At 53.3% G+C, this 23606-nt stretch overlaps 9 protein-coding genes across 9 annotated transcripts; 5 read left to right on the top strand and 4 right to left on the bottom strand.

The window, feature by feature from the left end:
• Window positions 1–2261: 2261 nt before the first annotated feature.
• SCP_0600810 (hypothetical protein) lies at window positions 2262–3962 on the top strand (the record flags this gene model as incomplete). The annotated part of the gene is made up of 4 exons (XM_027759215.1): window positions 2262–2303; window positions 3388–3466; window positions 3528–3825; window positions 3893–3962. 4 exons carry the CDS (start codon window positions 2262–2264, stop codon window positions 3960–3962), a joined length of 489 nt encoding a protein of 162 aa, XP_027615016.1.
• Window positions 3963–4471: 509 nt separating this feature from the next.
• Window positions 4472–4915, bottom strand: SCP_0600800 (hypothetical protein; the record flags this gene model as incomplete). The annotated part of the gene is made up of 2 exons (XM_027759214.1): window positions 4472–4673; window positions 4734–4915. The coding sequence occupies 2 exons, from the start codon at window positions 4913–4915 to the stop codon at window positions 4472–4474; spliced, it is 384 nt and encodes a 127-aa protein (XP_027615015.1).
• A 396-nt stretch (window positions 4916–5311) lies between these two features.
• SCP_0600790 (hypothetical protein) lies at window positions 5312–5488 on the bottom strand (the record flags this gene model as incomplete). The annotated part of the gene is made up of 1 exon (XM_027759213.1): window positions 5312–5488. One exon carries the CDS (start codon window positions 5486–5488, stop codon window positions 5312–5314), a length of 177 nt encoding a protein of 58 aa, XP_027615014.1.
• Window positions 5489–8258: 2770 nt separating this feature from the next.
• Window positions 8259–8408, top strand: SCP_0600780 (hypothetical protein; the record flags this gene model as incomplete). Its single annotated transcript, XM_027759212.1, has 1 exon — window positions 8259–8408. The coding sequence occupies one exon, from the start codon at window positions 8259–8261 to the stop codon at window positions 8406–8408; it is 150 nt and encodes a 49-aa protein (XP_027615013.1).
• Window positions 8409–9524: 1116 nt separating this feature from the next.
• Window positions 9525–9827, top strand: SCP_0600770 (hypothetical protein; the record flags this gene model as incomplete). The annotated part of the gene is made up of 2 exons (XM_027759211.1): window positions 9525–9554; window positions 9612–9827. 2 exons carry the CDS (start codon window positions 9525–9527, stop codon window positions 9825–9827), a joined length of 246 nt encoding a protein of 81 aa, XP_027615012.1.
• Window positions 9828–13848: 4021 nt separating this feature from the next.
• On the bottom strand, window positions 13849–15400 carry SCP_0600760 (hypothetical protein; the record flags this gene model as incomplete). The annotated part of the gene is made up of 3 exons (XM_027759210.1): window positions 13849–14755; window positions 14801–14878; window positions 14931–15400. 3 exons carry the CDS (start codon window positions 15398–15400, stop codon window positions 13849–13851), a joined length of 1455 nt encoding a protein of 484 aa, XP_027615011.1.
• Window positions 15401–15617: 217 nt separating this feature from the next.
• On the top strand, window positions 15618–15824 carry SCP_0600750 (hypothetical protein; the record flags this gene model as incomplete). Its single annotated transcript, XM_027759209.1, has 1 exon — window positions 15618–15824. One exon carries the CDS (start codon window positions 15618–15620, stop codon window positions 15822–15824), a length of 207 nt encoding a protein of 68 aa, XP_027615010.1.
• A 410-nt stretch (window positions 15825–16234) lies between these two features.
• On the top strand, window positions 16235–20480 carry SCP_0600740 (hypothetical protein; the record flags this gene model as incomplete). Its single annotated transcript, XM_027759208.1, has 8 exons — window positions 16235–16649; window positions 16707–16862; window positions 16925–17041; window positions 17091–17376; window positions 17433–18210; window positions 18264–18768; window positions 18821–19997; window positions 20057–20480. 8 exons carry the CDS (start codon window positions 16235–16237, stop codon window positions 20478–20480), a joined length of 3858 nt encoding a protein of 1285 aa, XP_027615009.1.
• A 353-nt stretch (window positions 20481–20833) lies between these two features.
• On the bottom strand, window positions 20834–22307 carry SCP_0600730 (hypothetical protein; the record flags this gene model as incomplete). The annotated part of the gene is made up of 3 exons (XM_027759207.1): window positions 20834–21650; window positions 21707–21784; window positions 21841–22307. The coding sequence occupies 3 exons, from the start codon at window positions 22305–22307 to the stop codon at window positions 20834–20836; spliced, it is 1362 nt and encodes a 453-aa protein (XP_027615008.1).
• Between the last annotated feature and the right edge of the window lie 1299 nt (window positions 22308–23606).

Genomic DNA, 23606 nt, shown 5'->3' with positions numbered 1-23606 from the left:
ATGTAGATATATATCAAATATACATTACCTAAAGGACCACCTTGAAAAGTATAATCAGCTGAGAAGACAACATGGAACCCAGAGACAAGTGCCGCAGGCCAGCAAGAAACAGTGGAGAAATGGACGACCGTGCCATAGCCTAGGTGCCACTACACAGTGACATCTGTCACATTCGGATCTAACCGAAAACGAGATATGTGCTGTGAAAATGTGACCGACGAACCACAATTGAAGTCGGCACGGCGAAAACGGAGTCAAGATGGCCTGTGGCACTTGTCTCTGGGTTCCATGTTGTGTTCTCAGCTGATTATACTTTTCAAGGTGATCCCTTAGGTAATGTATATTTGATATATATCTACATTTTCACTTGGATATCACATTTTGAACTCATTTACATTGGACACTGGTGCGAATCTGTTATGCACACGCATTCCTCTCAGGTGTCGAAACATTGAAGCTGCGAGATTATGCACTGTTGCATTTATGTAATTCTGCGGACACAGATATACTATGGTATGGTCCCTCCCCAAGAACACCCCCACAACTCTCAGCCCTGGAGGAACACCTGTATCAATGCACCGTCAGACTCCTACGTGGGAATGGCAGGTCCACCAGCATCCCTGCCGGCAGGTCGACGCAGTCACTTCAAATGTGAGCCGTTACATCGCACGTAGAGGTGCATTTTTTGAGGTACCATGTCTTGCTCCAGCTGATACTTGATGGGCCTGCCACCTGCACAGTACTCGACCCATGTATGGCACACATCAGTCCATCACCCATGGACTGCACCACTGGCTTAGTATGCACCGGCCGGATATACAAACGCATGCGGCGTGCGCGACGCATCATATGTACGAGGTGAGCACGTCGGTGCATTTGCATCGTGGCGCATCATGACATTGGAATCTGCGAGCAGCACATTAGCATGCGATGATTTGATGGTGTGGACAACAAGCTTGTCGAGTATTTACACTGCTTCCGTGAGGGGTAGGTGCTGTGTATGCACGAGGATCCATTAGTATGTGTGCTAGCAGTGTGTGCAGTGTTGGGGGACGGTGGTAGATGGGTCTAAAATGATCTCTTTCTATATTCACTGAAGCATGTATGCTCATGGTGGAAACTTAGAAGTTGCACGGTGCACAGGCCCACGCTACGGCGGACGCTTGAGCGACTCGGACTCAAGACCCCGCCATCTGGAGTTATCATAAGACTATTTCAATAGACTGGATGCTATTACACTGGAAGATGTGTAGCAGGAAGAGACATTTATATCTTATGATGTGAAGACAGATTTGTGTGTGCCATGGTAGGAAGTCACTCAATGGTATGGAGCTATGACCTTCTCTCAAAACTCACCTCTAGTCATGACAGGCTGAGTAGAGAACTAATCTAGCCTTAGGTATGATTGAACCTTTTCCCCAAAGAAATACACATTCAACCACGAGTGCTGCTCGAATTCACTGGGTGTGATATCGACGTGGCTACTAGAAGAAACTACTTACTTGAACATCAAAGAGTGTTACTCATTTCAATGCAATAGGTAGATTGCTTATAATGCATAGAATCCTCAACCTTAGACATTAATATGCTTTTCAAGCTGACTACTGGAAAGGCTACGAGACTCTGAAATCGTGTGAGTACCAAGAATCTTAGTTATCTAATCCAACTGTGGTGCCGTAGATATCAGATTACTGCGACAAATAACGACAGCTCAGTGGTGAGAGAGACGAAGACAAGCACAGTATGTCCCACAGGTACAGCCTTGAAGCTTGAAGCTTGAAGACTGGGTGAATTCTCGGAAAGGCAAGCGCATTGACATCTGTCACATTCAGATCTAACTGAAACCGAGATACGTGCAGCGAAAACGCAAGAGATGAGCGAAAATGGAGTCTGGTCAATCAAACACTACTACGAAAAGTGGATAATTTTGTCCGCTGGGGCCCTTCATAGATAGCAGGATTATGAACGATAAGCTCGTCCATTTCTTGCTACTTGGAGTGAGACCCATTTTTTGCCTGCCTACGTTGATGCTGTTTTAGCTTCTCTGCTACAGTTAGATAGAGTACCTTTTAAAGCTTCACTTCAAGAGGCCGTGGAAATGTCTAACATCAAGCTTCTATGCTACTCTTAATCCCGATCGCGACCGTGATGTACAGACTCCATCCTGTATTTTTCCATTTTCACTAGTATCATATACTAAGTCTGTACAGCGATGTTTTTCTCATTGCGATAGTGCATCTCAAAGGCACCCTCTGTCTTACATGCGCGTGATCGACCGTGATCCTACGCCCCACAACTTGCATGTAGGTGCATCCTCCTCACGCCGTGCATTGGTACATTACTCGAGTTGTGGCAGTCGCAAGGGTATGCAGTCGATCCAATCATGTGGCGTTGGGTTCCGGTTGTTTTGCTTCAAATTGGTAGTCCTACGTCTATTTTGTCGCTGCAGTATAGCGATCCATCGTCTAAGCTGAAGGCGATCCTCTACTGGAATCCAGTTCACTGCACTCCCTCCACTGTCCGCTGTGTTATTGATTTCGTCTCTCGGACGTGATTGTTTCAGAACTCGACCGACTTGTCTCTGATGATCTGGTTTGAGGTATGTCCATAATCATTGCGATTTGGACACAGTAGCTGATGCCTACATTCTCTTAATACGACTCGCTGATGGAATTACCCAGTTTATCAGTGTCCACAAGTCGCTCTCACTGCCTTTCATCGAGTACAACAAGCAGCTCAGCAGATCATTGAGTTGCCCTCTGTCATTCGGTGCCAATCCCCATTACATCATAGCAGCATTCCATGATTTGGTGAACCCATGGGTTGCCAGGCAATTGTGCAAGGCCTTCATCGTGTTAAAAATTTGGCTTTGGATCCTGGCTCTTTTGAACAAATGTTGCAGATTATTGTGAGTTAATCTCGTTCAGGATCAAAAAAACCACCAGAATGGTGCTTCCTGCTTCCCTCCGTCACAATCTGATGTGTTAGTTAATGCTATTCTATCCCATAGCTCTCAGTAGCAAGGCCGGGCGTTTAATTTTTTCATGTTGCATGGCCATCTGACATGCAATTCCCTCTGTCCAGATGGTACATTCTATTACAATATATCTCGGAGTCTCCGCTACATTTGAAACACTTTGTATGATATGCGTGTAGCCCTTCAAGGTCCATTTCACTTTAGTGCTCAGAGCACTAGATGCTTTCACGTTGTACCGTCAAGTTTCTACAATACATTCCAGCGTCATCTTAGGAGCGCCACATGTATTCTACCTCCCACACTAACCCAGACTGACCTCATGAACACGCATGCTCTGCGCATGTGCCTCAATCTTATACTTTGTACATTAATCATGACATTGCGAATTTCTAACCTTTCATCTTAGCCAGGTGGATCTCCACACTGAACTACGGATGGTGGGTCCGTATCCTTTCTTCCTTCCCAAGACGATGCCACTATTCATCCGAGGTCGCTCACTATCTCCGCATCCCCCATCAATCTGCTTTACGCTGACATCGTGCTCTTCCAGATGTCCCTGGAATAGTCCTTCCCCTCACACCAATGCCTTCTGGCCCACTCGACGAATTATACCCTTCAGCTGAGAATTCATGCGCAATTTCCATTCATATCGTCCTGATCGTCATACAAGGTGTTGACATCCTGTCTAGCCCTCTATCACCATTTTTCATCGTTGCAGCTTTCATTGCATACTCTGGCACCATCCTGATCATCGTGTATGCGATCTGCTTCCTTTCGAACAAGGGTGTAAGTGGGGAGTTTGTGTTTAGCGATGAACATTTGCTGGAAGGATATGAGAAGAGGGACAGGTGAGTCTGGGTATTTGTGAACAATCTCGCCATTGGGTACTAAGCACAGTGTCTAACACTTGTCTAGCGCATGGCTGCTGTTCAGCCTATCTGCTTCATTTCCATCTGCATCGATCACGTACGAGATGAATCTCTAATCCCTCCGGCGCAGAGAACACTTTGTAGCAGGAGGTTGGCATGGGCATGGGCGCATCACTGTCCCAAAAAATAGAAGGGTCTTCTCACTAGGAGTGAGATCCAGAGTGCGAATTGTGAGCAATGATGAGCACGAACTTATAGGAAAAGAAAGCAGTTCATGCGGGAGGACACAAATTTCGAGGTGACACATATGTGCAAGGAGAAGGGTAACCCGCGGAGGGCTCTACATCATTTATCAGTGATCATAATCTCCGCCATAATAGAACACAGTATAAGTAATTGAACCTCTAATCCGGTGCACTACAGCCAATCCTTCCACAACCATACAAATTATCTGATGTACCAATAGCAATGCCTGCATTCACACAAACAAATGTTGGCTCAGATGAGACAGAGCTTGCATTGAGCGAGTAGCAGCAGCAACAGCAACAGTAATGACACATCACTCATAAACTAGTGCCAAATGAGGCAGCATAATGTGCAATGCAAGGAGGAAAAACACATCCACTCAATCGGGGAATGGCACAAAAGTAGACTTATCCTCAGCTGCGGTCAGCTCTCTGTTTGCCATAATATTAAACCAGTTTGGTTTAGCCTTGAAAACACCTGTGAAGAGCGCACTCCAGGGCAAGCCATGGTGCATCCCATCCAGGAACCATGTTTCCACCAGAGAGAGATCTGCACCCATGCTTTGAAGGATGGACACAATTCTGCTCATGCAACATGTCAGTTATGGTATATATATTTCACAGTCTGGCAGAGGCACTTACCTGATGATGGGGTATCTGACATATGCTGGAGAATGAGTAAATGGCTCAGAGAAAGCAAAATCGATTAATACAACTGGGTAGGCATCCAAGTCTGAGTCACTCTGCCTAATGCTCATGTTCCCGAGATCAATGTCAGGGTGGTATACATTGCACTGAATCATCTTGTGGAGGCCAGAAGACATCGCGCTCGCCTTTAGAGTTGGGAGAGGTAAGAAGCTTGAATGACAATGGAAAATGCAATTAATGCATTTTGAAAAAGGATAACTTATGATCATCCTGAGCTGCACTTCTGATACTTTGTTGAGATCCACTGCTTTTCCGGAGGATCCTTCGACAAACTCCATCACATGTACAAACACAGATTCTCCATGAGTAGTGACTAACATGGGTGGCGGATCACACCACGGTATACTATATAAGGTATATACGGGTACGGGTAAGGGTCTGGTTAGTGTGTACACCGCGCATACTGTTCACCCATCCCGCGGTGTGTGTGGTGTATGACGGGTTTTACACTGTTGGCGGGTTAGGATGGCGGGCACCTGGTTCACCCAAGGCATGGTGATGCTAGAGCCCAACTAGGTGACAATGATCGTGTGTGCATTCACTTGCACGACGTGTGAGATGAGCTCATCTGTGCGCTGCAGGAGCACGAGCATTGTGCAGTCATATCCCTCCATCTCCCAATCCACATTGAGCCTAACAACAGCAACTACAGTGACAGGCTCGCTCGCAATCTTCACTGCCCACTCCATCTGGGTCCTCGACCTCCACGCTGCCAAGCTGCACGCCTGGGTTTGAGTCCATTAGCATTTCATCGGGGTTGACATACAGCAGGAGGTCCAGGAATGAGCTAAGAAAATAATACCGATAACAGAGAGTACTTACGCGGGCTCGACCTGCAGACAAAAGCCCGAACTCAAACTGGATTGGCAGTCATATGGACGTGCATTACGCATGCGCGAGTACGTCCAGTCATCGTCGAGGCATTGCCTACTCTTCGATCGATTCGCTTTCGCTGAAGTCGCCATTCGCATAGTCCGAACCGCTGTCTTCTGCCTTGGAGTTGGACGAGAAGAAACACTCAGGCCCAGAATCCATTGGGCACCCATTGCCGCACACGGTGGCGATGGAGGGTAGGGGAACGTTGTCAAAGAGATAGATGAGATCGACAGCATGATGCAGGACGCCCTGCGCAGGTAACGCCGAATGCTGCGCCTGCCATGCTCACACTTGTGGCTGTTAGTAGTGTTGTTGAGGGCCTGGCTTGGCCTGAACGCCCTGGCTTTGGCTTGGCTTTAGCAGGCTTGGGCTTCATCAAACTCCAAACTAGGCCTGATGATAGGGCTTGGGCTTGGCTCAGGCTTGGCTTGGGCTCAAGCCAGGGCCTGCTGAAGAAAAAAAATATTTTGTATGTAGCTACTAGGTAACCTACTCAGATAGTTGATCAATAAGAAATTGACAGCTCAACTTGACTGGCAGCCTCTAGGATAGCATTATAGGTGAGTTGTGCCAGTCTATGAATGTTCATAAGGGTTTCAATATCATCATACCTTCATGGAGATACTCACCTTTGGGGGAAAAAAGAGCATATCACAGAAGGGGTTGTCATAGTGAAAGTGAGGAATTTTCTGGTATGCCCAGGAGTGCCAGCAAAGGTAGCAGTGAGGTGTGAATGAGGCTGGATGTTGGGTTAGGCAGTCCTGTATTTTTGCTGCACATAGCGCCAAAAGCCCCAGGGTCGCGGGCTCAGCTCGGGCTTGAGCATTCTCAAGCCAGGCCCAGCGGCAAGGCTTCCAGATGGCTTTGGCCAGGCTTGGCCGGGCTTTCTACGGCTCAGCTTGGCCTGGCTTGGGCTTAGAAGCCAAGCCACCAACAACACTAGCTGTTAGCAATGCACTCGGTGGGCCATGCAAAATGGGAGTCATTGATGAGCTCGAGCACTCGCCAGGGTAGCTCGTCAATGGGCATGTATGCACATCAGAAAAACCCAACTTTTACTTATGGGGCTTATTCCAACTTTTTGTCCTTTTTTGCCTTATTTAAGACCCATAAGTTCTCAAAAGTCGACTTTTAAGCCTCTAAGAAAATATGACTTATGGACTTTTTGTTCTTTTTTACCTTATTTAAGGCCTATAAGTGCATTTAAGTCACATAAGGACATCTTTAAGTAAAAGTTGGGTTTTCCTGATGCATTGATATCATATGCACAAAGTCAGGCATTTGCCTTGGTGAGTGACTGACACACTGCGCGAACACATCAAAATCCATGTGCCTTGACTGGCCGTGGCTGAGGGTCAACACCAGAGTGCGCATTTGATGAAGTCTAGTAAGCGAATGGGTCTAATCAGTAAAAGAACGAAGATTCTAGCTACAAAAATGCTGGACACACTGTCTCAAAGCACTGTGTTAGGCGCCTTGATACGAGCGCTGGATTGAGATCCCGACTTGATTAGACGCCGCTTATGACTAGTGACTCTTACCATCCTGCCACTTTGCAGGGTCGACTTCGACAAAAAGGCCCTACATGGATCATTGCAAGACTGGCAGGTGAGTCAACAACAAGTAGAATGGTACTTTCTCATTCACATTGACAGAAACTAGGTCACAACAGTCTATGGTGATCAAGACACATCACCATAGGCCCAGCGCGCATGTGGCCCAAGGCGCGTCCCCTCTCGCAGGGCAGGCACCCTTAGTGAGTGCAGCAAATCTCTGGTATATTGGCTATAGAGTCCCTGTCGGTGAGTTTTTGTATCATAATACTTAGATCGCGCGATACTCACAAAATTGGCCGATAGCAGGCTGTAACATCCAGTACATTCGCGCATTGCCTGATCTGAGACACGCCAGTGTCTTGTCATTTTTGTAAGTGAATTTCAATCTGTGCAAACCTATGATACTGACTAAACTTGCAGATTGCAGATCACGACAGCCAGTACAGTCATCCATCACAATGTCTACTGCATTGTCCCGTCGCGTGATCTGCAGTGTCTCATGATTTATGCATGTGATTTTGATTCTACTGAAATGTGCAACTGACAAAATTGCAGGATTATGGGACCGCGATGGGCAGAATGTTTATCTGCCTTTGCGATTGGTCGTGTCTTGTGATTTCGGTAAGTGGTTTTAAATCTAGCAAAATGTACAAGAGGGATATACAAATTGATTCTTTACCAGACTGCGATGTACGGAAGCCTACGAGTGTATACAATGTGAGGAGACTGCATGTCTCATAATACCTGTATGTCAGTTTCATTCTGGCAGAATGTACCAGACTCACTGAATTTGGTCGATTGCGTGGACAGCGATCTGCAGGATGTTTATCTGCTTGCGTGCTCAATATTGTCTTATGATTTTGTGAGTCATTTCTAGTCTGTCGTGTACTGTATCTGCTCAATATTCATCTGGTCAGCGGCGAGCAGTGGGGCAGGCTGGTAATCTGGATGATGCACACCTTTTCATGCTCATATTTAAATCGAGCCCATAGCATTTCTCGTTTGTGGGCTGTCTACTCCCTTTTCGATGGCGATGGTGAAGGCTAAGCCTCACACTGGCAATACATCCTCATCTCACAACTCGGTCCAGTCTCACATCTCGTGCAAGGCCGCCAAAGTCAAGAAGACCTTGCAGGCTGGTGCGAAAGCTGTCGTCCGTCCTCTCAAGCACCTCTGACAGTCCATATTGTCTTTGAAAATTTCTCGCACCTCTTTCAGATCTTTGACTCATGGCACCGAGGTTGAACCCGTGGAGGTTTCGAGTGATTCTGATGGCACGGGCATAGCTGATGGGGGAAAGAGGACACCAGAGCCAAGTAACCATATATCCAGACGTTCTTCGCTGTCGGCATCCATCGGAAGTGGTTTTGAGGAGGAAACAGATGAGCAGGAGCTGGGTAAGAGGTCACTAATGTGGCTGATATTATACATGCCAATATGACTTATGTTGCAGGGCAGTTACAAGCTGCGTGGCATTCCCCGGTATATTCATTTTTCAAGTCGAGTGTTTCAGTTGAATATCACAATGGCTGGAAGTGTCATTTCTTTCCTTGTGCTGCATGCAAGTGCAAGAACCCACTGAGGACAAGGCATCAACATCGAACCTCAAGATGCATGCCATCAGCTGTTTTGGGGCTGCTGCTGTCGAAGCCACTATCAAAGGTGACAAGGTACCAAGAGATGGCTTGATTTTTGCGATGTTTGCACATCAAGGCCAACAGCCGGTGCATGTCTCCCACCATACCCACACAAATTCAGAAGTACAGTGCATCAGTCCCTCCCTTTTCTATCTCCAGTATGAATCAGTGCTGATAGTCCTATCAGTGCGCACCTCATCAAGTGGGTCACTGAGAGCAACTGCCCCGCCAAGATCGTCTCCGACCGGGAATTTTAGGAACTTATGATGGCGGGTTGGCCGATCCTTGCCCTGCCCTCCTTCATGACCTTGCAGCATGACATTAAGAGCACATTCGAGTGCTGTCGCGAGCGCATCAGGACATTATTGTGAGTATGTGGCTTCAGATTATTTGTAATCTTGTAAGAACCTTGCTGATATTATGGCCAGGATCATCCGGGACAGCTCAATTTTGCCACAGATGCTTGGACTTCACTGAATCATCATGCCTTCATTGCTTGGACAGTGCATCTCGAGTTCCAAGGCCGTCCCCTTTCCTTCCTTCTGGATATCATGGAAGTCCCGGATGTACGCTATCTCACATACTAATAGTACTATGACTGATTGCTACCATCTCAGTCACACACAGGCCAGACACTTGCTCGGGAATTCCACGCAATGCTAATCAGGTTTGGTATAGAGCAGAAGGTATGTCCCTGACATGTTCTCTTTCGTTCAGACCAAGGACTTATTACGCTTGCACAGATTCTGATGTTCAATGGCGACAATGCAACATCCAATGACAAGCAGACATCTGAGCTCGCCAAGTTGCCAAACTCGTTTGAGGAGGCGAACCGCGCCCGCTGCTTCAGCCATACTCTCCAGCTTTCTGCAAAGTCACTGCTTCAGCCCTTCAACTCAGCACTCGAAAAGCCATCTGAGATGCAGGATGACAAGTTCGATGATCTGCCTGAACTTTAGGATCTGGACGATGAAGATGAGGGCAATGATGACGATGACAGCAGCACTGTGCAAGTATCTGATTTGGATGAGGAAGTTTCTGAGGAGGTAGACAAACTGACAGAACTGGACCATGAGGCACGCGAGGCACTTCTCAACCAGACTGCGGAGGTGCATGCTACTCTAACTAAGGTGAGAGCCAAGATGATCTGTACGTGCCATTACTGACATCAGCACAGATCCGTCAGCTTGTGTTTGCAGTTATTCACTCCAGCACACTTGTGCTGCCAGCCTGGCAGGAGATGTGCCGGCGCCACAAGCTCTCTGTTTGCATGATCTCTAGGGATGTTGTCACACGGTGGAATTCAACTTATGACATGTTGAGTTTCACTGTAAAGTATCACCACCCAATTGATGCCATCACTGCAGACAAGACATTGAAGCTTCACAAGTATGAACTGGACCCAGATGACTGGGAGATCGCTGCAGTGTAGAACATACTAGTATCGTACCTTGAAGTGAATGCAAAGTCAAAAATGCCCATGCCTCCCTCCTCGCCTGCTGCGCCCCCATTAACCATTCTCCACCATTGATCCCCCAATTGTCACCATCAGGAATAAATTCCCATGGTTCCGGAAATACAGGAGCAACCTGGACATCCTGTCCATCATCATTCGACATTGTTATGCACCCACGCCACACCTGTGACCACTTTCGCGGCTCAGTTTGCAGTGGGTGGGCCCTGCTAAGGGTGATCTTGCAGTCCTCATGGGTAAATGCGCTGTTTCGCACATTGTCAGGAACAGGACGTCGATTAGGAGATGCATCCTCATGCAAGCACAGCAAGACCAACTCGACCGGGGGACGGGGCCAGTGATCGACCACATCTGCAGTGAATGGCACATCTTTGTAAGGTGCCCATACTTTCGCATCTTGCTCTCTACGAAGACAGAAATCTTGATACTCAGCGTTGGTCTCCGAGTACGGGGCGCGGAAGAAATCGTCATTCACCGGACTCGAGCCAGTAGGCCCCGGGGGTAGATAGTGGTCGCGGAGAGGCGGTAAAGTCGAAGTCATGTGAAATCAAGGTTGATTTTGAGGACAGTCGAGGGGAACTGCAAGATACAGAGTCCCTAGTCATGATCTAGTCTGTCTTATACGTACATGTTTTGGTGACAAACAGGAGTAGGTTACGCTCAGTCAGTTCTCCGCCAGGGGTCGCTGCCCAATATGGTAGGTGTGTGTTACCTGACTCACTTCCAATTGCTATCCAATGCACGATTAATGTCATCGAGCTGAAGGAGAACACGGCCGTCGCACTGGGGGATTCGAGAACACTGAGCCCCCGCATCTGTGTAGAGACACCGTGACCGCTGGCGGCGGCACCGGAGCGATGGAGGGCTAAATTCCAACGCACGCACTTCGGAGGAAATCCACTGAATATGTCGCGAGCGAACGGGAAGAGAGGGTGGGCACGGAATCGGCGGAAGATGCACAAACTGACATTGTAAGGCTGGCATGCCCGGGCTGTCAATATATGCCCAGGAGACACCTACCTGCCCCGTCGTCTCCATCCGGCTGAGCAGCGTGGACAAACTTTGAAGTGAGGCAAGCAAAAGACCACAAGGGACTGCAACTCCAGTGAGACGATACGGCAGAAGAACATACCTTCGTAGTATGCCTGACTCGCCGATGATGCGGCTTGTCACATCGACGAACAACGTGCCTCGTCCAGTTCGAGCATCAGCAAAAGTGGAGAAATCTGCTATGCCCTGGTGGCATTTGGAACACGTGATAAGACTGATGGCGTATCAGAAGGCCTTGCAAGGCCTTCTGAGCGTCCATCTCGCTGCTGACCCCCACATATACCCTCCGTACTGCCTCCCGTAACTGCGCAACTCTCTGCCAGTCTGACTACCCCTGGCCTATGATGGCTCACAAACAACTGCAAATGTTGAACTTCATCAAAATTGCTTGGTCACCTCACGTCGGCATCCTCTTCTCTCTCTTCCTGCCTCCACTGTTCCCTTCGACTAGCTACTGCATATCACACTCTCATGCGGGGCCATCTTTGTACCCACAGATGTGCCTCGCAGTCTCCATGTACTCTGCCTGAGCTTCGGATTGGCAGATACATCCTGTCCCTCATGGATGCTGTCTGACAATCTTCGCTCTAGATACACCGGCACAATGCCAATGGGGATTTGGAGGTTGAATGGAGCCTATGCTAGCCAGGTATGTTTGGAGTATTATCTGATTATTTCCCTTTCATTTCCCTGGCACTGCACATCTGCAGGAAGACTTGATGCTGCTCGGGCCTATTGTGTCGCACTGCAGCTCGATGCGCGGTGCATAGGTGCACGGGCGGCGGCCCTGTCGGGGTGCGATCGGCATCAACTCGCTCCTGACAGGCCCTGTCGCTACAATTTATGCTCCTGGGGTCATTATTTCTGTGTTTTCGGTGCATTTAGTGTGCGGGTCGATATCTATTCTACAGTCTTGTTATATTTTCATGTAGTTATAATATTGGAATATATTCTTTATAGTTAACAGGACTCTGCATATGCTTGATGCGTGAAAATTCCCTATCATATTCAGAAAATGAACCCTCGACACATCTGGCCTTATAAGGCTTTGGAAGCTTCGGAAGGCTCATAAGGATGCCTGCTTTTGCCAGGTTTATGGCCCTTCCGAACTCTCATGGTCATATTATAAGGCCCGGTGAAAAACTCGGCAGGATACGAGTCTTATGTACCTTACAAGGGCTTATCATGCCTTATAAGTTTCGTCTAGTTTTGCTGATGAGCCTCCGCCGTCGAGTGATGCGTTCTCCCGATCGCCATGCATGCTACTGGTATCGCCGTCGTCACCCGCACGCCGTTGTCATCCTCCGCTCGACGGACTCTGTGCCAATGAAGCGTCCATTCCGCATACAGCCAATCCGAAACGCGGTTTGAGAGGAAAAGCACAACGTCAGCTGGAGTCCACACGCACCGCGCAGACGCTGAACTTCGCAGCCCGAAGGACAACCAGAGGCCGTGATGAAGACGAGTCGACAGGTCGAATGCACAGGCACGGACTCGGAGTGCGGAAAGTAACATAATATTAATATAAGCAGCAGCATCGGCTCACCTGCGCGCTTGTGACGCGCGGATTCACCGGGGGCACGCTGTGAGTGAACATTTGAATATTCGAATCGTTGCCACTGTTCAACAAGTATCCTACCGGCAAATTCAGTTCTGAAGTCCAGTGTACTGAGTACTGAGCGCTGAGCGCCGAGCAGCCGGTTCGACAAGAGTCCAACGCAAACTATCGACGTTCTCACCGGGCTTCAAAGCTTCACACATTGCACACATCGCACACCGTGGTATCCGCACGACCGACTGGAGCGCCGCGATTATTAATTAATGATACATTTACGAACATGTCGCCGTTCAACTCAGCGCCGCGCTGCAGAACTCCGCGCTAGTGCCAGTCACAGTGGCGTACATGTTCCAGCTAAATTCAAAACGTTAGACGTTTTGCGACGAAACTCACCTCCCGATTTTTGTTTGTGGCGCAGCGCTTTAGTGCGGAACAAACAGACTTAGGCCGAATTGGGCAACCAGTCAATATGCGGTCAACCCTCCATCATCAGATGCTGGCAACCATGTCACCCCTTGAGAACCATAAACATGTTCCCCAAGCCATGAAAGAGCTCATAAGGATCTTCTCAGCTCTCTCCAGGGCATGCCAGTGCGAGAACTCTCGCACACAGGCTCTCCGGCGAGCGCTTGAGCTTCCGCATTTGGTTTAGGTCGTTTGTCCCACACTAAACTGCTGCTCCGCGAACAAATACCGGGAGGTGAGTTTCGTCGAGAAACGTCTAACGTTTTGAATTTAGCTATCACACAGAGGCCCACAGGTTCCAACCCACTCGGATCCAGAGAGGCCGCAAACGATGCCTGGCACCTGCTCACCACCAATCCAGAACGCACATCCCAGACGACCAAGCGTGTCCAGAACACAAACAACACGAACACTCACGCGCCAACACTCAATATCAATCCTCGGGCGACATCCCGTTCCTATACGCCCAGAGCCGGCTCAAGTCCCTCACGCGCGCCCCCTGCGCCGCCCTCGCCCGCGCCCGCGTCGCCTTTCGATACATCTTCCCCAGCGGCCCGACCCGGCCCTTCCCGTCTCCCATCGCCACCTCCACCGTCTCCTTACCCTCTCCGTCCCCATCAGACCCAAGGATGCGGTCCATCTCCGCCACCTCCGGCTCCTCGCGGCGCATCACAAGCGCCTCATCGACCTCGCACTCGGCATCCACAAACTCATTATACTCACGCACAGCCGCGCGCCCATCGTCGAGCGGGAACATCGCGTCGAGGTAGTGCTGGTTGAGCTGGTGCCCCGACGCGCCGCGCCGCGTAAAGACGCGCCCCGCGAAGCGCTCCGCGCGCGCGGCGTAGTGCAGCACGCCCCAGCGCGCGACAAAGTCGCACTCGTTCGCGTAGTGCTCGACGTGCGCGACCGCGCGCGCGTCGTCGAACGGCGCCGTGCTGGCCGCCGCGCCCGGCTGCGCGCCGAGGATTGCGCGCGCGCTGCCCGCGAGCGGCGAGTCGGGGTTCACGCGCGCGCGGAGCGGGTCGTCGCGCTCCGCGTCGGTCGCGGCGTCGCCCGGGCGCGCGGCCCTGAAGGGGTTGTTGAAGTGGTTCGCGGCGCAGCCAAAGGTGTACACCTCGAGCTTGCGGAGGGCGGAGAGCGGGAGCTCGGCGTAGAGCCAGTCGAGGGCCATGGAGGCGATGATGCCGCCCTGGGAGTGGGCGAGGAGGACGACCTTGTCCTTGTGCGGGTCGAGGAGGGCGTTCTTGAGGAAGGCGTACGTCTGGCGCACGTCCCGCGGGTGGTAGGAGAAGTCGCGCTGGATGAGGCACTCAAGGACGTCGAAGACGATGCCGGCGCTGGGCGGGGTCAGAGGGAGTCGCGCGGAGTGGGGGGGGACTCACGTGATGTTGTGCACGCCGGTGATGGGCCGGAGGAAGGTGAGGGAGAGCCTGTCGAGGTTGCTCTGAAGCCAGTGTTTGCTGGCGGGGGCGTGAGCGAGACGGGAATGATGGGGGAGGGGTGTGCTCGTACCCGACGGCGACGCCGTTGATGAACACCCAGGACTCCCTATCCTTGGGGTCGCAGCCATGGAGGATGCGCCTGTCGCTGAGCACCTTCTGGCCGTTGCGGCCGCCGTTGAGGGGGAGGCAGACGAGGAAGACAGCGAACAAGACGGCGGCGCAGTAGAGTAGCCAGACGGCGCCGACGAAGAAGAGGCCGAGGGGGAGGGAGAGGAGGAAGCCGAGCTGGAGACAGACGAGGAAGAGGTGCACGGATATGGCAGAGAGGTTGGCGAGAGAGGGATAGAGCTCGTCGAGGTGGCCAGAGGGCCAGGGTGCGAGGGGGAAGACGATGCCGGGGAGGTAGAAGGCGTTCCCGAAGAAGAGGACGAGGTCGGAGAGGAAGAGGTAGAGCGGCGAAATCGTCGCGGTGAGCGGCCGGGACGCGAGCGCGGCGTCGACCTGGGCCGGGAGGAAGCTTACGTTCTCGGGTCGTCGCATCGCGGAGTCTGGTGGCTCGCATGGACGCCGTGCTACATATATATATTCCGCGCCATCCGCCGTCGCGCGCCCTCCTTCCTCGGATGTCAAGCGTTTCGTCCCGCTGATGACCTGTGCATGACGAGAATTCTCGGTGGAACTTGCTTCTGCGGCGCTTCATTCCCTGTCGGTGAGCGAGCGTCGTCAACATGTCAGTCGGAGCACACTACATCTCACCATGAACGTCGTCGGCGCAGCGGCGCAACCTTTCGCCGACGCTACACGACATCCCGACAACGTAAACGGACGCTCGGCAGCTGGTGGATCGCGGAAGCTACCTCTGCTATGGGCTCCAGATCTGGGGAAGGTTCGCGCAGAGTCGTCCGGCGTCCACTTGTCAAACTTTGTTCCTGATGGAAGCGCACCCGGAGGCGCTGGAATGTAACGCAGAGATAAGGGAGGTTTCCAAAGTCGACAGCAACATGCTGCCGCCAATCCCGTACTCCTCTGTTCGCTCACGCCCGCAGTGGGAGTCCCGAGGTTGACTAGGACTGCCGCGAAACGACGAACTTGCCACATTCGGAAGCATCTGGTAAGGCGCCAATCTGACGGAACAGATCCGATCGCACGGACGCGCTGAACGCATGTCTACCTGCCCACCTACATCCACTGTCTGTCCAGCTTAAGCCTGTCTCCCGCAATTCGTCCTTGACGCCTTCCGCGGTCCCTACGCCTTCTTATGCAATTCATCGCCCGTCTCGGCGACAACTATAGTGCTGCGGCACTCCAAGGAGGACGGCTGGGAAATGGGACAGGCCCGTTGCGCCTTCCAGGCGCCGTGGCACGAGCTACTGAATGCAGGAGCTTGCCCAAAATCCTTCCCGAAGCTCCATTCCATCTGTCGCCAGCGCGCCCAGCTATATATATCATCTGCTCGGCGTCCTCACAGACGCCCTCGTCTCTCCCTCCCCCACCATGTCCGACGACGGCTCCTCCTCGCAAGCCTCGACCCCCAACGCCGTCATCCCCGACCCCTTCAACACCAGCCCCGCCTTCGAGTCTCCCGCCTTCGCCCCCGGGTCGGGCGACGAGCACCACCCGCACATGACCCCCCGCAAGTTCCCCCGCATCTCCAAGCCCGTCGAGCTCCTGCGCCCCACCTACGATGTCGTCGTCGTCGGCAGCGGGTACGGCGGCGGTGTCGCTGCCAGCCGTATGGCCAGGGGCGGCCAGTCCGTGTGCGTGCTCGAGCGGGGAAAAGAGCGATGGCGTGAGTCTCCGGTCTCGATCTCGTCCGCAGGTTTGGTTGTTGACGCACTTCCCGCAGCCGGGGAGTACCCGAGCACTTTGGCCGAGGCTGCGCCGAACGTCCGTGTGCAGGGCCGCTCTGCCTCTACCAAAGGCGCATATGTCGAAGTGGGCGATCCGATGGGCCTCTACCATCTCACCATCGGCGAGGGACAGAACGTTTTCGTCGGAAACGGTGACTATATGCGTCTTCTTCTGCTAGTTTTACGGTTCTTGATTCGGAACGACTCGTCGCAGGCCTCGGAGGAACCAGTCTCTTGAACGCGAACATCTTCCTGGAGGCCGACAAAGGATCACTCTCCAAGGAAGATTGGCCGGAGGACATCAAGAACGATCCAACTGTCCTTGACAAATGTGCGTCGTCGTCTCGCTTGTTATCTTCTCTTCGCTCACTCGTCTCCAGATTACGAACGGGCTGCTTCCGTACTCCAGCCCGAAAGCTATCCCGAGTCGTACCCTCCCCTCGACAAGCTGAAACTCCTCGAGACTCAGGCTGAGAAGCTAGGATGGCAGAAGAATTTCTATCGCCCGCCGCAGACGACACGCTTCGAAGATGGCCCGAACTCGACTGGGGTGATGATGTACGCGAGCACGGGCAGCGGTATGGACTCGACGGGCGTGAACGACGGGAGCAAGAGCAGCACGCTGGTCAATTACCTATCCGATGCCTGGAACTGGGGCGCAGAGATGTAAGCATCGGCATTCTCTGCTCTGTGCCTCACGCCTAATCTTCGTATATGCGCAGCTTTTGTGAATCGGAGGTGCGGTATGTCCAGAAGGCGCCGAACGGCGAAGGATACATTGTTTTCTTCGCGTGGCATGGCACCTGCCGAAGCGCGTTCCGAAGTTTATTCGACAAGGAGCTGATGTGGGTGCATGCGAAGAAGTTCGTCTTCCTCGGAGCCGGAACGCTGGGCACGACGGAGATTTTACTTCGGAGCAAGCAGCTTGGGCTGCCGATGTCGCGGACCGTGGGCATGGGGATGAGCGGGAACGGAGACATCCTCGCGTTTGGGTACAACACCGACTATGAGGCGCACGCACTTGGACGCGCATACGTGGACCCCGCGCGCCCGGTCGGGCCCACGATCACAGGCGTGATTGACCGGCGGGCGCAGGCCAATCCACTCGATGGATTCGTCATCGAGGAGGGCGCCGTCCCCGAGGCGCTCGTTCCGAACCTGCAGTTGATGCTCAACGTTATGCCCGGTAAGGTCTTCCCGAAGCCATGGGGGCCCATACAGCGCCTTCGCCACTTCGTTTCCCGCCAAGTCAGCCAGGTCCTTGGTCCGTATACATCTGGGGGCAGCACGGAGCGCACGCAGGTGTACTTGATCATGAGCCATGACAGCAACCAGGCTACGTTGACGCTGAACGGTGAGGGGAAGCCGCTCGTCAAGTTCCTCGGTGTCGGGCGGAGCGAGCACGTCAAGTATCTGAACGGCGTCCTGGCGAAGGCGACGAATGCCGTGGGCGGGACGTTCATCAACAGCCCGTTCTATGCGATGTTCGACGAGCAAGAGGTGCGTGAGATTCACGATCGATTCTGGGATTGTATTTTGAGATATTGTGGTAGATCACCGTCCACCCCATTGGAGGGGCGAACTTCAGCTCCGATGGCACCGCGGACCAGGGTGCGACGACCCAGTATGGTGAGCTCCTGACAGGAAATGGTACGGAGCACCACAACGGTCTCGTCTGCGTGGACGGGAGCGTGATTCCGACTGCGTTGGGAGTGAACCCGTTCGCGACCATCACAGCGCTGGCGGAGCGGAGCGTCGAGCATGTCGCCGTGAAGAACGGCGTCAAGATCGACTACGACACGCCGAACGGGCTCCTCGACCTGACCGGGCCTCCGGCGCGGCGGCTCGACCTGACGCGGGACCTGAAAAAGGCTATTAAGATCATTAACTCTGCGAAGGCTGGTGATAGCTCTGGCGTCCAGTTCTCCGAGGTGATGGAGGGCTTCATGTATGTGGGCAACGATATTGAAGACTTCACCGTCGCGGAGAACGCTGCGCGGGGCGTGTCGAGCTCTGCGCGGTTCTTCCTGAGCGTCCATGGGTGGGACGTCCGTACCTGTGAGTTTTCGTTCTCCTCCGGTGTTTGTGTGCTGATGGACAACATCACTAGTGGTGCATCAGCTTGACCATCCTGCGATGCTCACCGGGACGTTCACCTGCGGCGCTCTCAGCAAGCACCCCTTCATGGTTCTCCGCGGGACGTTCCAGCTCTTCAGCAATGATCCTCGGGCGCCCGACACGCAGAACCTCGTGTACAATTTTGATATGCTGAGCGTCGAGGGCGAGGTGCTGCACTTCAACGGGTACAAGGTCGTCAACCCGTCCGTCGCGTTTTCGGTGTGGCGCACCTGGAAGGCGACGTCTACGCTCTACGTCACTATCACGCGCCCCAGGGACAAGAGCGTGGTTGCCCGCGGGGTGCTGCGCATCGCGCCCCTCGGCTTTAGCAGTGAGCTCACGACATTTGCTGCTACGGGCTCCAGCCTGTTTAGTCGTCTCGGGGCCACGGGGCAGTTCTTGACGTACTTCACCAAGCAGACGGCGAACTTCCTCTTTGCGCCTCTGAGCATGCTCCAGTGGCCCGGCGTGTCGCCCAACGGGTTTATCCCCAAGACTCCCCCGGCGGAGACTACCCAAGTCACCGCCGCCGACGGTGTTCGCACCACGCTGCACATGTGGAAGCCTGACGTGAGGCGGGACGCGAGCACGGTGCAGATCCGGAACGATGTGCCGATTTTGTTCGTCCCCGGCGCTGCAGTCGACCAGCAGATATTCGCCATGCCCACTCTGGAAGTCAACGCGATTGAGTTCTTCACGCGCTCCGGCGCGACGTGCTTCTGCATCACGCACCGCGTCGGGCGGACGCCGATTGCGCAGAATGGGTGGACGACGTACGACGCGCGGCTCGACGTCGCCGCGGCGTTGGAGTACATCGTACAACGGTATCCACAGGTGTACGTCATCGCGCACTGTGCGGGCTCGATTGCGTTGTCGATGGGGCTCCTGGACGGGACGATCCCCGCTGCGCGCATCAAGGGCGTCACGGCGTCGAACGTGTTTATGAACCCGAACTTTGCGCGGGTGAATATGGTCAAGGCCAGCCTTCCTGTCCCGCTCACCGCGATCTACGGCAAGGTCGCCGGGGGCTGGTTCTCGTGCACGAGCAGCCCCGAGGACTCGCTCGTGCAGCAGGCGATGAACCAGGCGCTGCGATTTTACCCCGTGGGCCCGCGCAAGGAGATATGCAACTCGGTCGTGTGCCATCGGTCTGAGCTGGTGTTCGGGAGGTACGTTACGTTTGGTCCGTTTGTGCTACGGGGACGCTGGTGCTGATTGTGTGATACAGGCTTTGGTCGCATCAGAACCTGAACTCGCAGACGCATTCGGTGCTGTCCGACTTCCTCGGCGGGGTGTCGATGCGCGCGCTCTCGCATCTGATGCACATGGGCACGAGCGGGGTGGTGACGACGTGGCCGGGGCCCCGCGCGCCGGACCAGCACGAGCCCCCGGTGAGCCTGGTGGACAAGGCGAACCTGGCGCGGCTCGAGGGGGTGCCGATTTTCTTCTTCTCGGGCAGCGAGAACGTGGTGTATGCGCCGAGCGCGACGGACGTGTCGTATACGACGCTGCGGAACGCGTTTGTCCGGGGCAGGTATGAGCGCGACGTGTTTGATGGGTTTGGGCACCTGGATTGTTGGATGGGCGAGCGCGCGGCGGGGGTGGTGTGGCCGAGGGTTAGGCAGCATATCGTGAAGGTTTGTGGGAAGTAAGTAGGTGCGATGGTTTTGGGCTTTGGGCTGCTGGGGTGGAATCTTTTTTTTCATCTTACGGTACCGTATCGTATTGCTCTGCTAATATTGTGCTCGCCCGTATGTGTTTTGCTCGGTGACTGTAATTCAGGGGATGTACGTTATGCAATGGATGTTTTCGGTAGAGTTGTCGACAAGGTCCCTTCATCACAGTCTGCTAAATATCGTGCGTTCTAACTCCCGGAGGTGCTCAACGATTTTGCGAACGTGCGTGCATGTAAGGTTAGATTGTTGGCCGACAGATCCTGAGAGACTGATCACAACATGGGAACGTAGATGTATCCATTCAGCGGCGTATCAGGGACATTTCCAGCCTAGTTCGCTATAGGGGACGCCGGGATATGCTCAGGCACCTCTCCGTTTCGGTAGAGCCAAAGCCGGCTCAAGTCCTTCACCCGCATCGTCCTCGCAGCAGCCGCCTGCGCCCGCGCAGCGTCAACGTACCTGCGGCGCAGCTCCTCGCCGCTCCCCTTGCGCCGCGCCCGGCCAATCGCGTCCGCCGCCGGCTGCTCCCTGGCGACCACCAGCTCCGCATCGACCTCGCACGGCGCGTCCATGAACGCGTTCTCCTCGCGCACGCGCGTGCGCGCGGCGTCGAGCGGGAACATCGTGTCGAGGTAGTGCTGGTCCAGCTGGTGCCCGCTCGCGCCGCGCTGCTCGAACACGCGCCCCGCGAAGCGGTTCGCGCAGGCGGACGCGGCGAAGTGCAGCACGCCCCAGCGCGAGACGAAGTCGCGCCCGTTCGCGTAGTGCTCGATGTGCGGGACGATGCGCGCGTCGTGCGGCGTGTGCCCGTTCGTGGGAGCGGGAGGGGACGTGCCGTTGGGTTGGCGGTCGTAGGGGTGGACGTGGGACGCGCGCCGCGCGGGGTTGTTGAAGTGGTTCGCCGCGCAGCCGAAGGTGTACACTTCGAGCTTGGACAGGGCCGCCGCGGGGAGCTCGGCGTACAGCCAGTCGAGCGCCATGGACGCGATGATGCCGCCCTGCGAGTGCGCGAGGAACACGACTTTGTGCACGGACTGGTCGAGCAGCGCGGTTTTCAGGTAGGCGTAGCTCTGGCGCACGTCCGGCGTGTCGTAGGAGAAGTCGCGCTGGACGAGGCATTGGATGACGTCAAAAATGATCCCGCCGCTGTGATCACGCTATATTAGTATTGGTTCGATCCATCCGTCGAGACTAACGCTCACGTAGGATTGTGGACGCCGATGATGCGTCGGCGGAATGTTTCCGAGAGTCTGTTCACGTTGCTCTTCAACCAGTGCTTTCTAGCGCCGGATAAGTATAGCTCGATCAACGGACAAGTGTTAGGCGCTGCGCTTACCCCACGGCGACACCATTCACAAATACCCAGACTTCCCCGTCCCTCTTCTCGTATCCTTCTAGCAAATGTTCATCGCTAAACACAAACTCCCCGCTTACACCCTTGTTCAAAAGGAAACAGATCATATACACGATAATCAGGACAGTGCCAGAGTACGCGATGAAAGCTGCATTGACGAAGAACGGCGATAGAGGAATAGACAGGATGTAAACACCTTCTATGACGATCAGGACGACATGGACAGAGATTGCCCATAGATTCGCCACTGAAGGGTATAACTCGTCAAGTGGCCCGGAAGGCGTTGGTGTGAGGGGAAGGACTATTCCAGGGAGATATCTCCAGTTTTGGAAGAAGAGCACGATATCGGCGTAGAGCAGATCGAACGGGGACGCGGAGGTAGTGAGTGGCCTCGTAGAAACAGGCGCGTCGACCTGAGAAGGAAGAAAAGATACGGATCCGTTGGACATGGTTCAGCGTGGAGGCCTAGCTGGCAGGAGACGGAAGGTTGATAGAACATGAACAGCAACATTATAGTTAATATACAAAGTATAAGGTTAGGGCACGCACGCGGAGCGCACATGTTCGTGGGATCGGTTCGGGTTAGTGTGGGAGGTAGGATGGACGTGGCGCTCTTAAGATGACGCTGAAATGTATTGTAGAACTTGAAGATACAAAGTGAGGGCGTCTGAAGAATCGTCAGGTGCACTGAGCGTCAAAGTAAAAAGGAGTTTGAACGGCTGCAAGCGTACCATACAAACTCCCTAGAACGCAGCGGACACTCTGAAGTATATCGCAATACCGCAATAGAATGCACCATCGGGGGGGAGGGAATTGCAGGTCAGATGGCGCGCTACACGAAGCTTTTAAACGCCTGTCTTCGCTACCGGGAGCTATGAGATAGGACAGCGTTAATCAACACATCAGACTGTAAGGGAGGGAACCACCGTTCTAGTTGGTTGTTCGATCCCGAAGAAGGTTAACTCACAATAATCTGCAACGTTCGATTCTCAACACAACAGAGGGTTTGCGCGATTGCCTGGCAACCCGTAGGCCCATCAATTCATGGCGTGCTGGTATGATGTAACGGCGATTGGCACCGGATTGTAGAGGGCGATTAGATGATTCACCAAATCACTTGTAGTCCTCGAGAAAATGGCAGCCGCAAATTTGGGAGCGACATGTGGGCGCTCATGAACTTGGCTACTTCCTTAGCTAGTTGTATGAAGACCACATAGGCATTAGTCATCGTGTCCAATTCGCAGTGATTACGGACATACCCCAACCAGATCATCATCCAGACGTAAGTCGGTCAATGTCTCGAACAATCACGTCTGGGAGGCGGAATCAACAGCCACAGCGACCTGGAGGGAGTGCAGCGAACTGAGTACCAGTAGAAGATCGCCTTAGGTCTAGACGATGAGTCACCACATTGCAGCGATGAAGTAGACGTAGAACTATCAATTTCAGGCAAATCAACCGGAACCCAACGCCGCATGATTGGATCGACAGCATACCCTTGCGACCGCCACAACTCGAGTAAGGTACCAGCGCACGGCGTGAGGAGGATGCATCTACATGCGAGTTGTGGGGCGCAGGATCGCGGTCGATCACGCACACGTAAGACAGAAGGTGCCTTCGAGATGCACTGTCACAATGAGAACAACATCGTTGTAGTATGTGATACTAGTGAAAATGGCAAATACAGGACAGTGTCTGTACGCTGCGGTCGGGAATGAGAGTACCATGGAAGACTGACGTGAGACGTT

Source organism: Sparassis crispa (assembly GCF_003851025.1).
Source record: "Sparassis crispa DNA, contig_000005F, whole genome shotgun sequence".
NCBI lineage: Eukaryota > Fungi > Basidiomycota > Agaricomycetes > Polyporales > Sparassidaceae > Sparassis > Sparassis crispa.
Note: the sequence above shows the minus strand (reverse complement) of the source record. Positions and strands in the feature narration are given on the sequence as shown.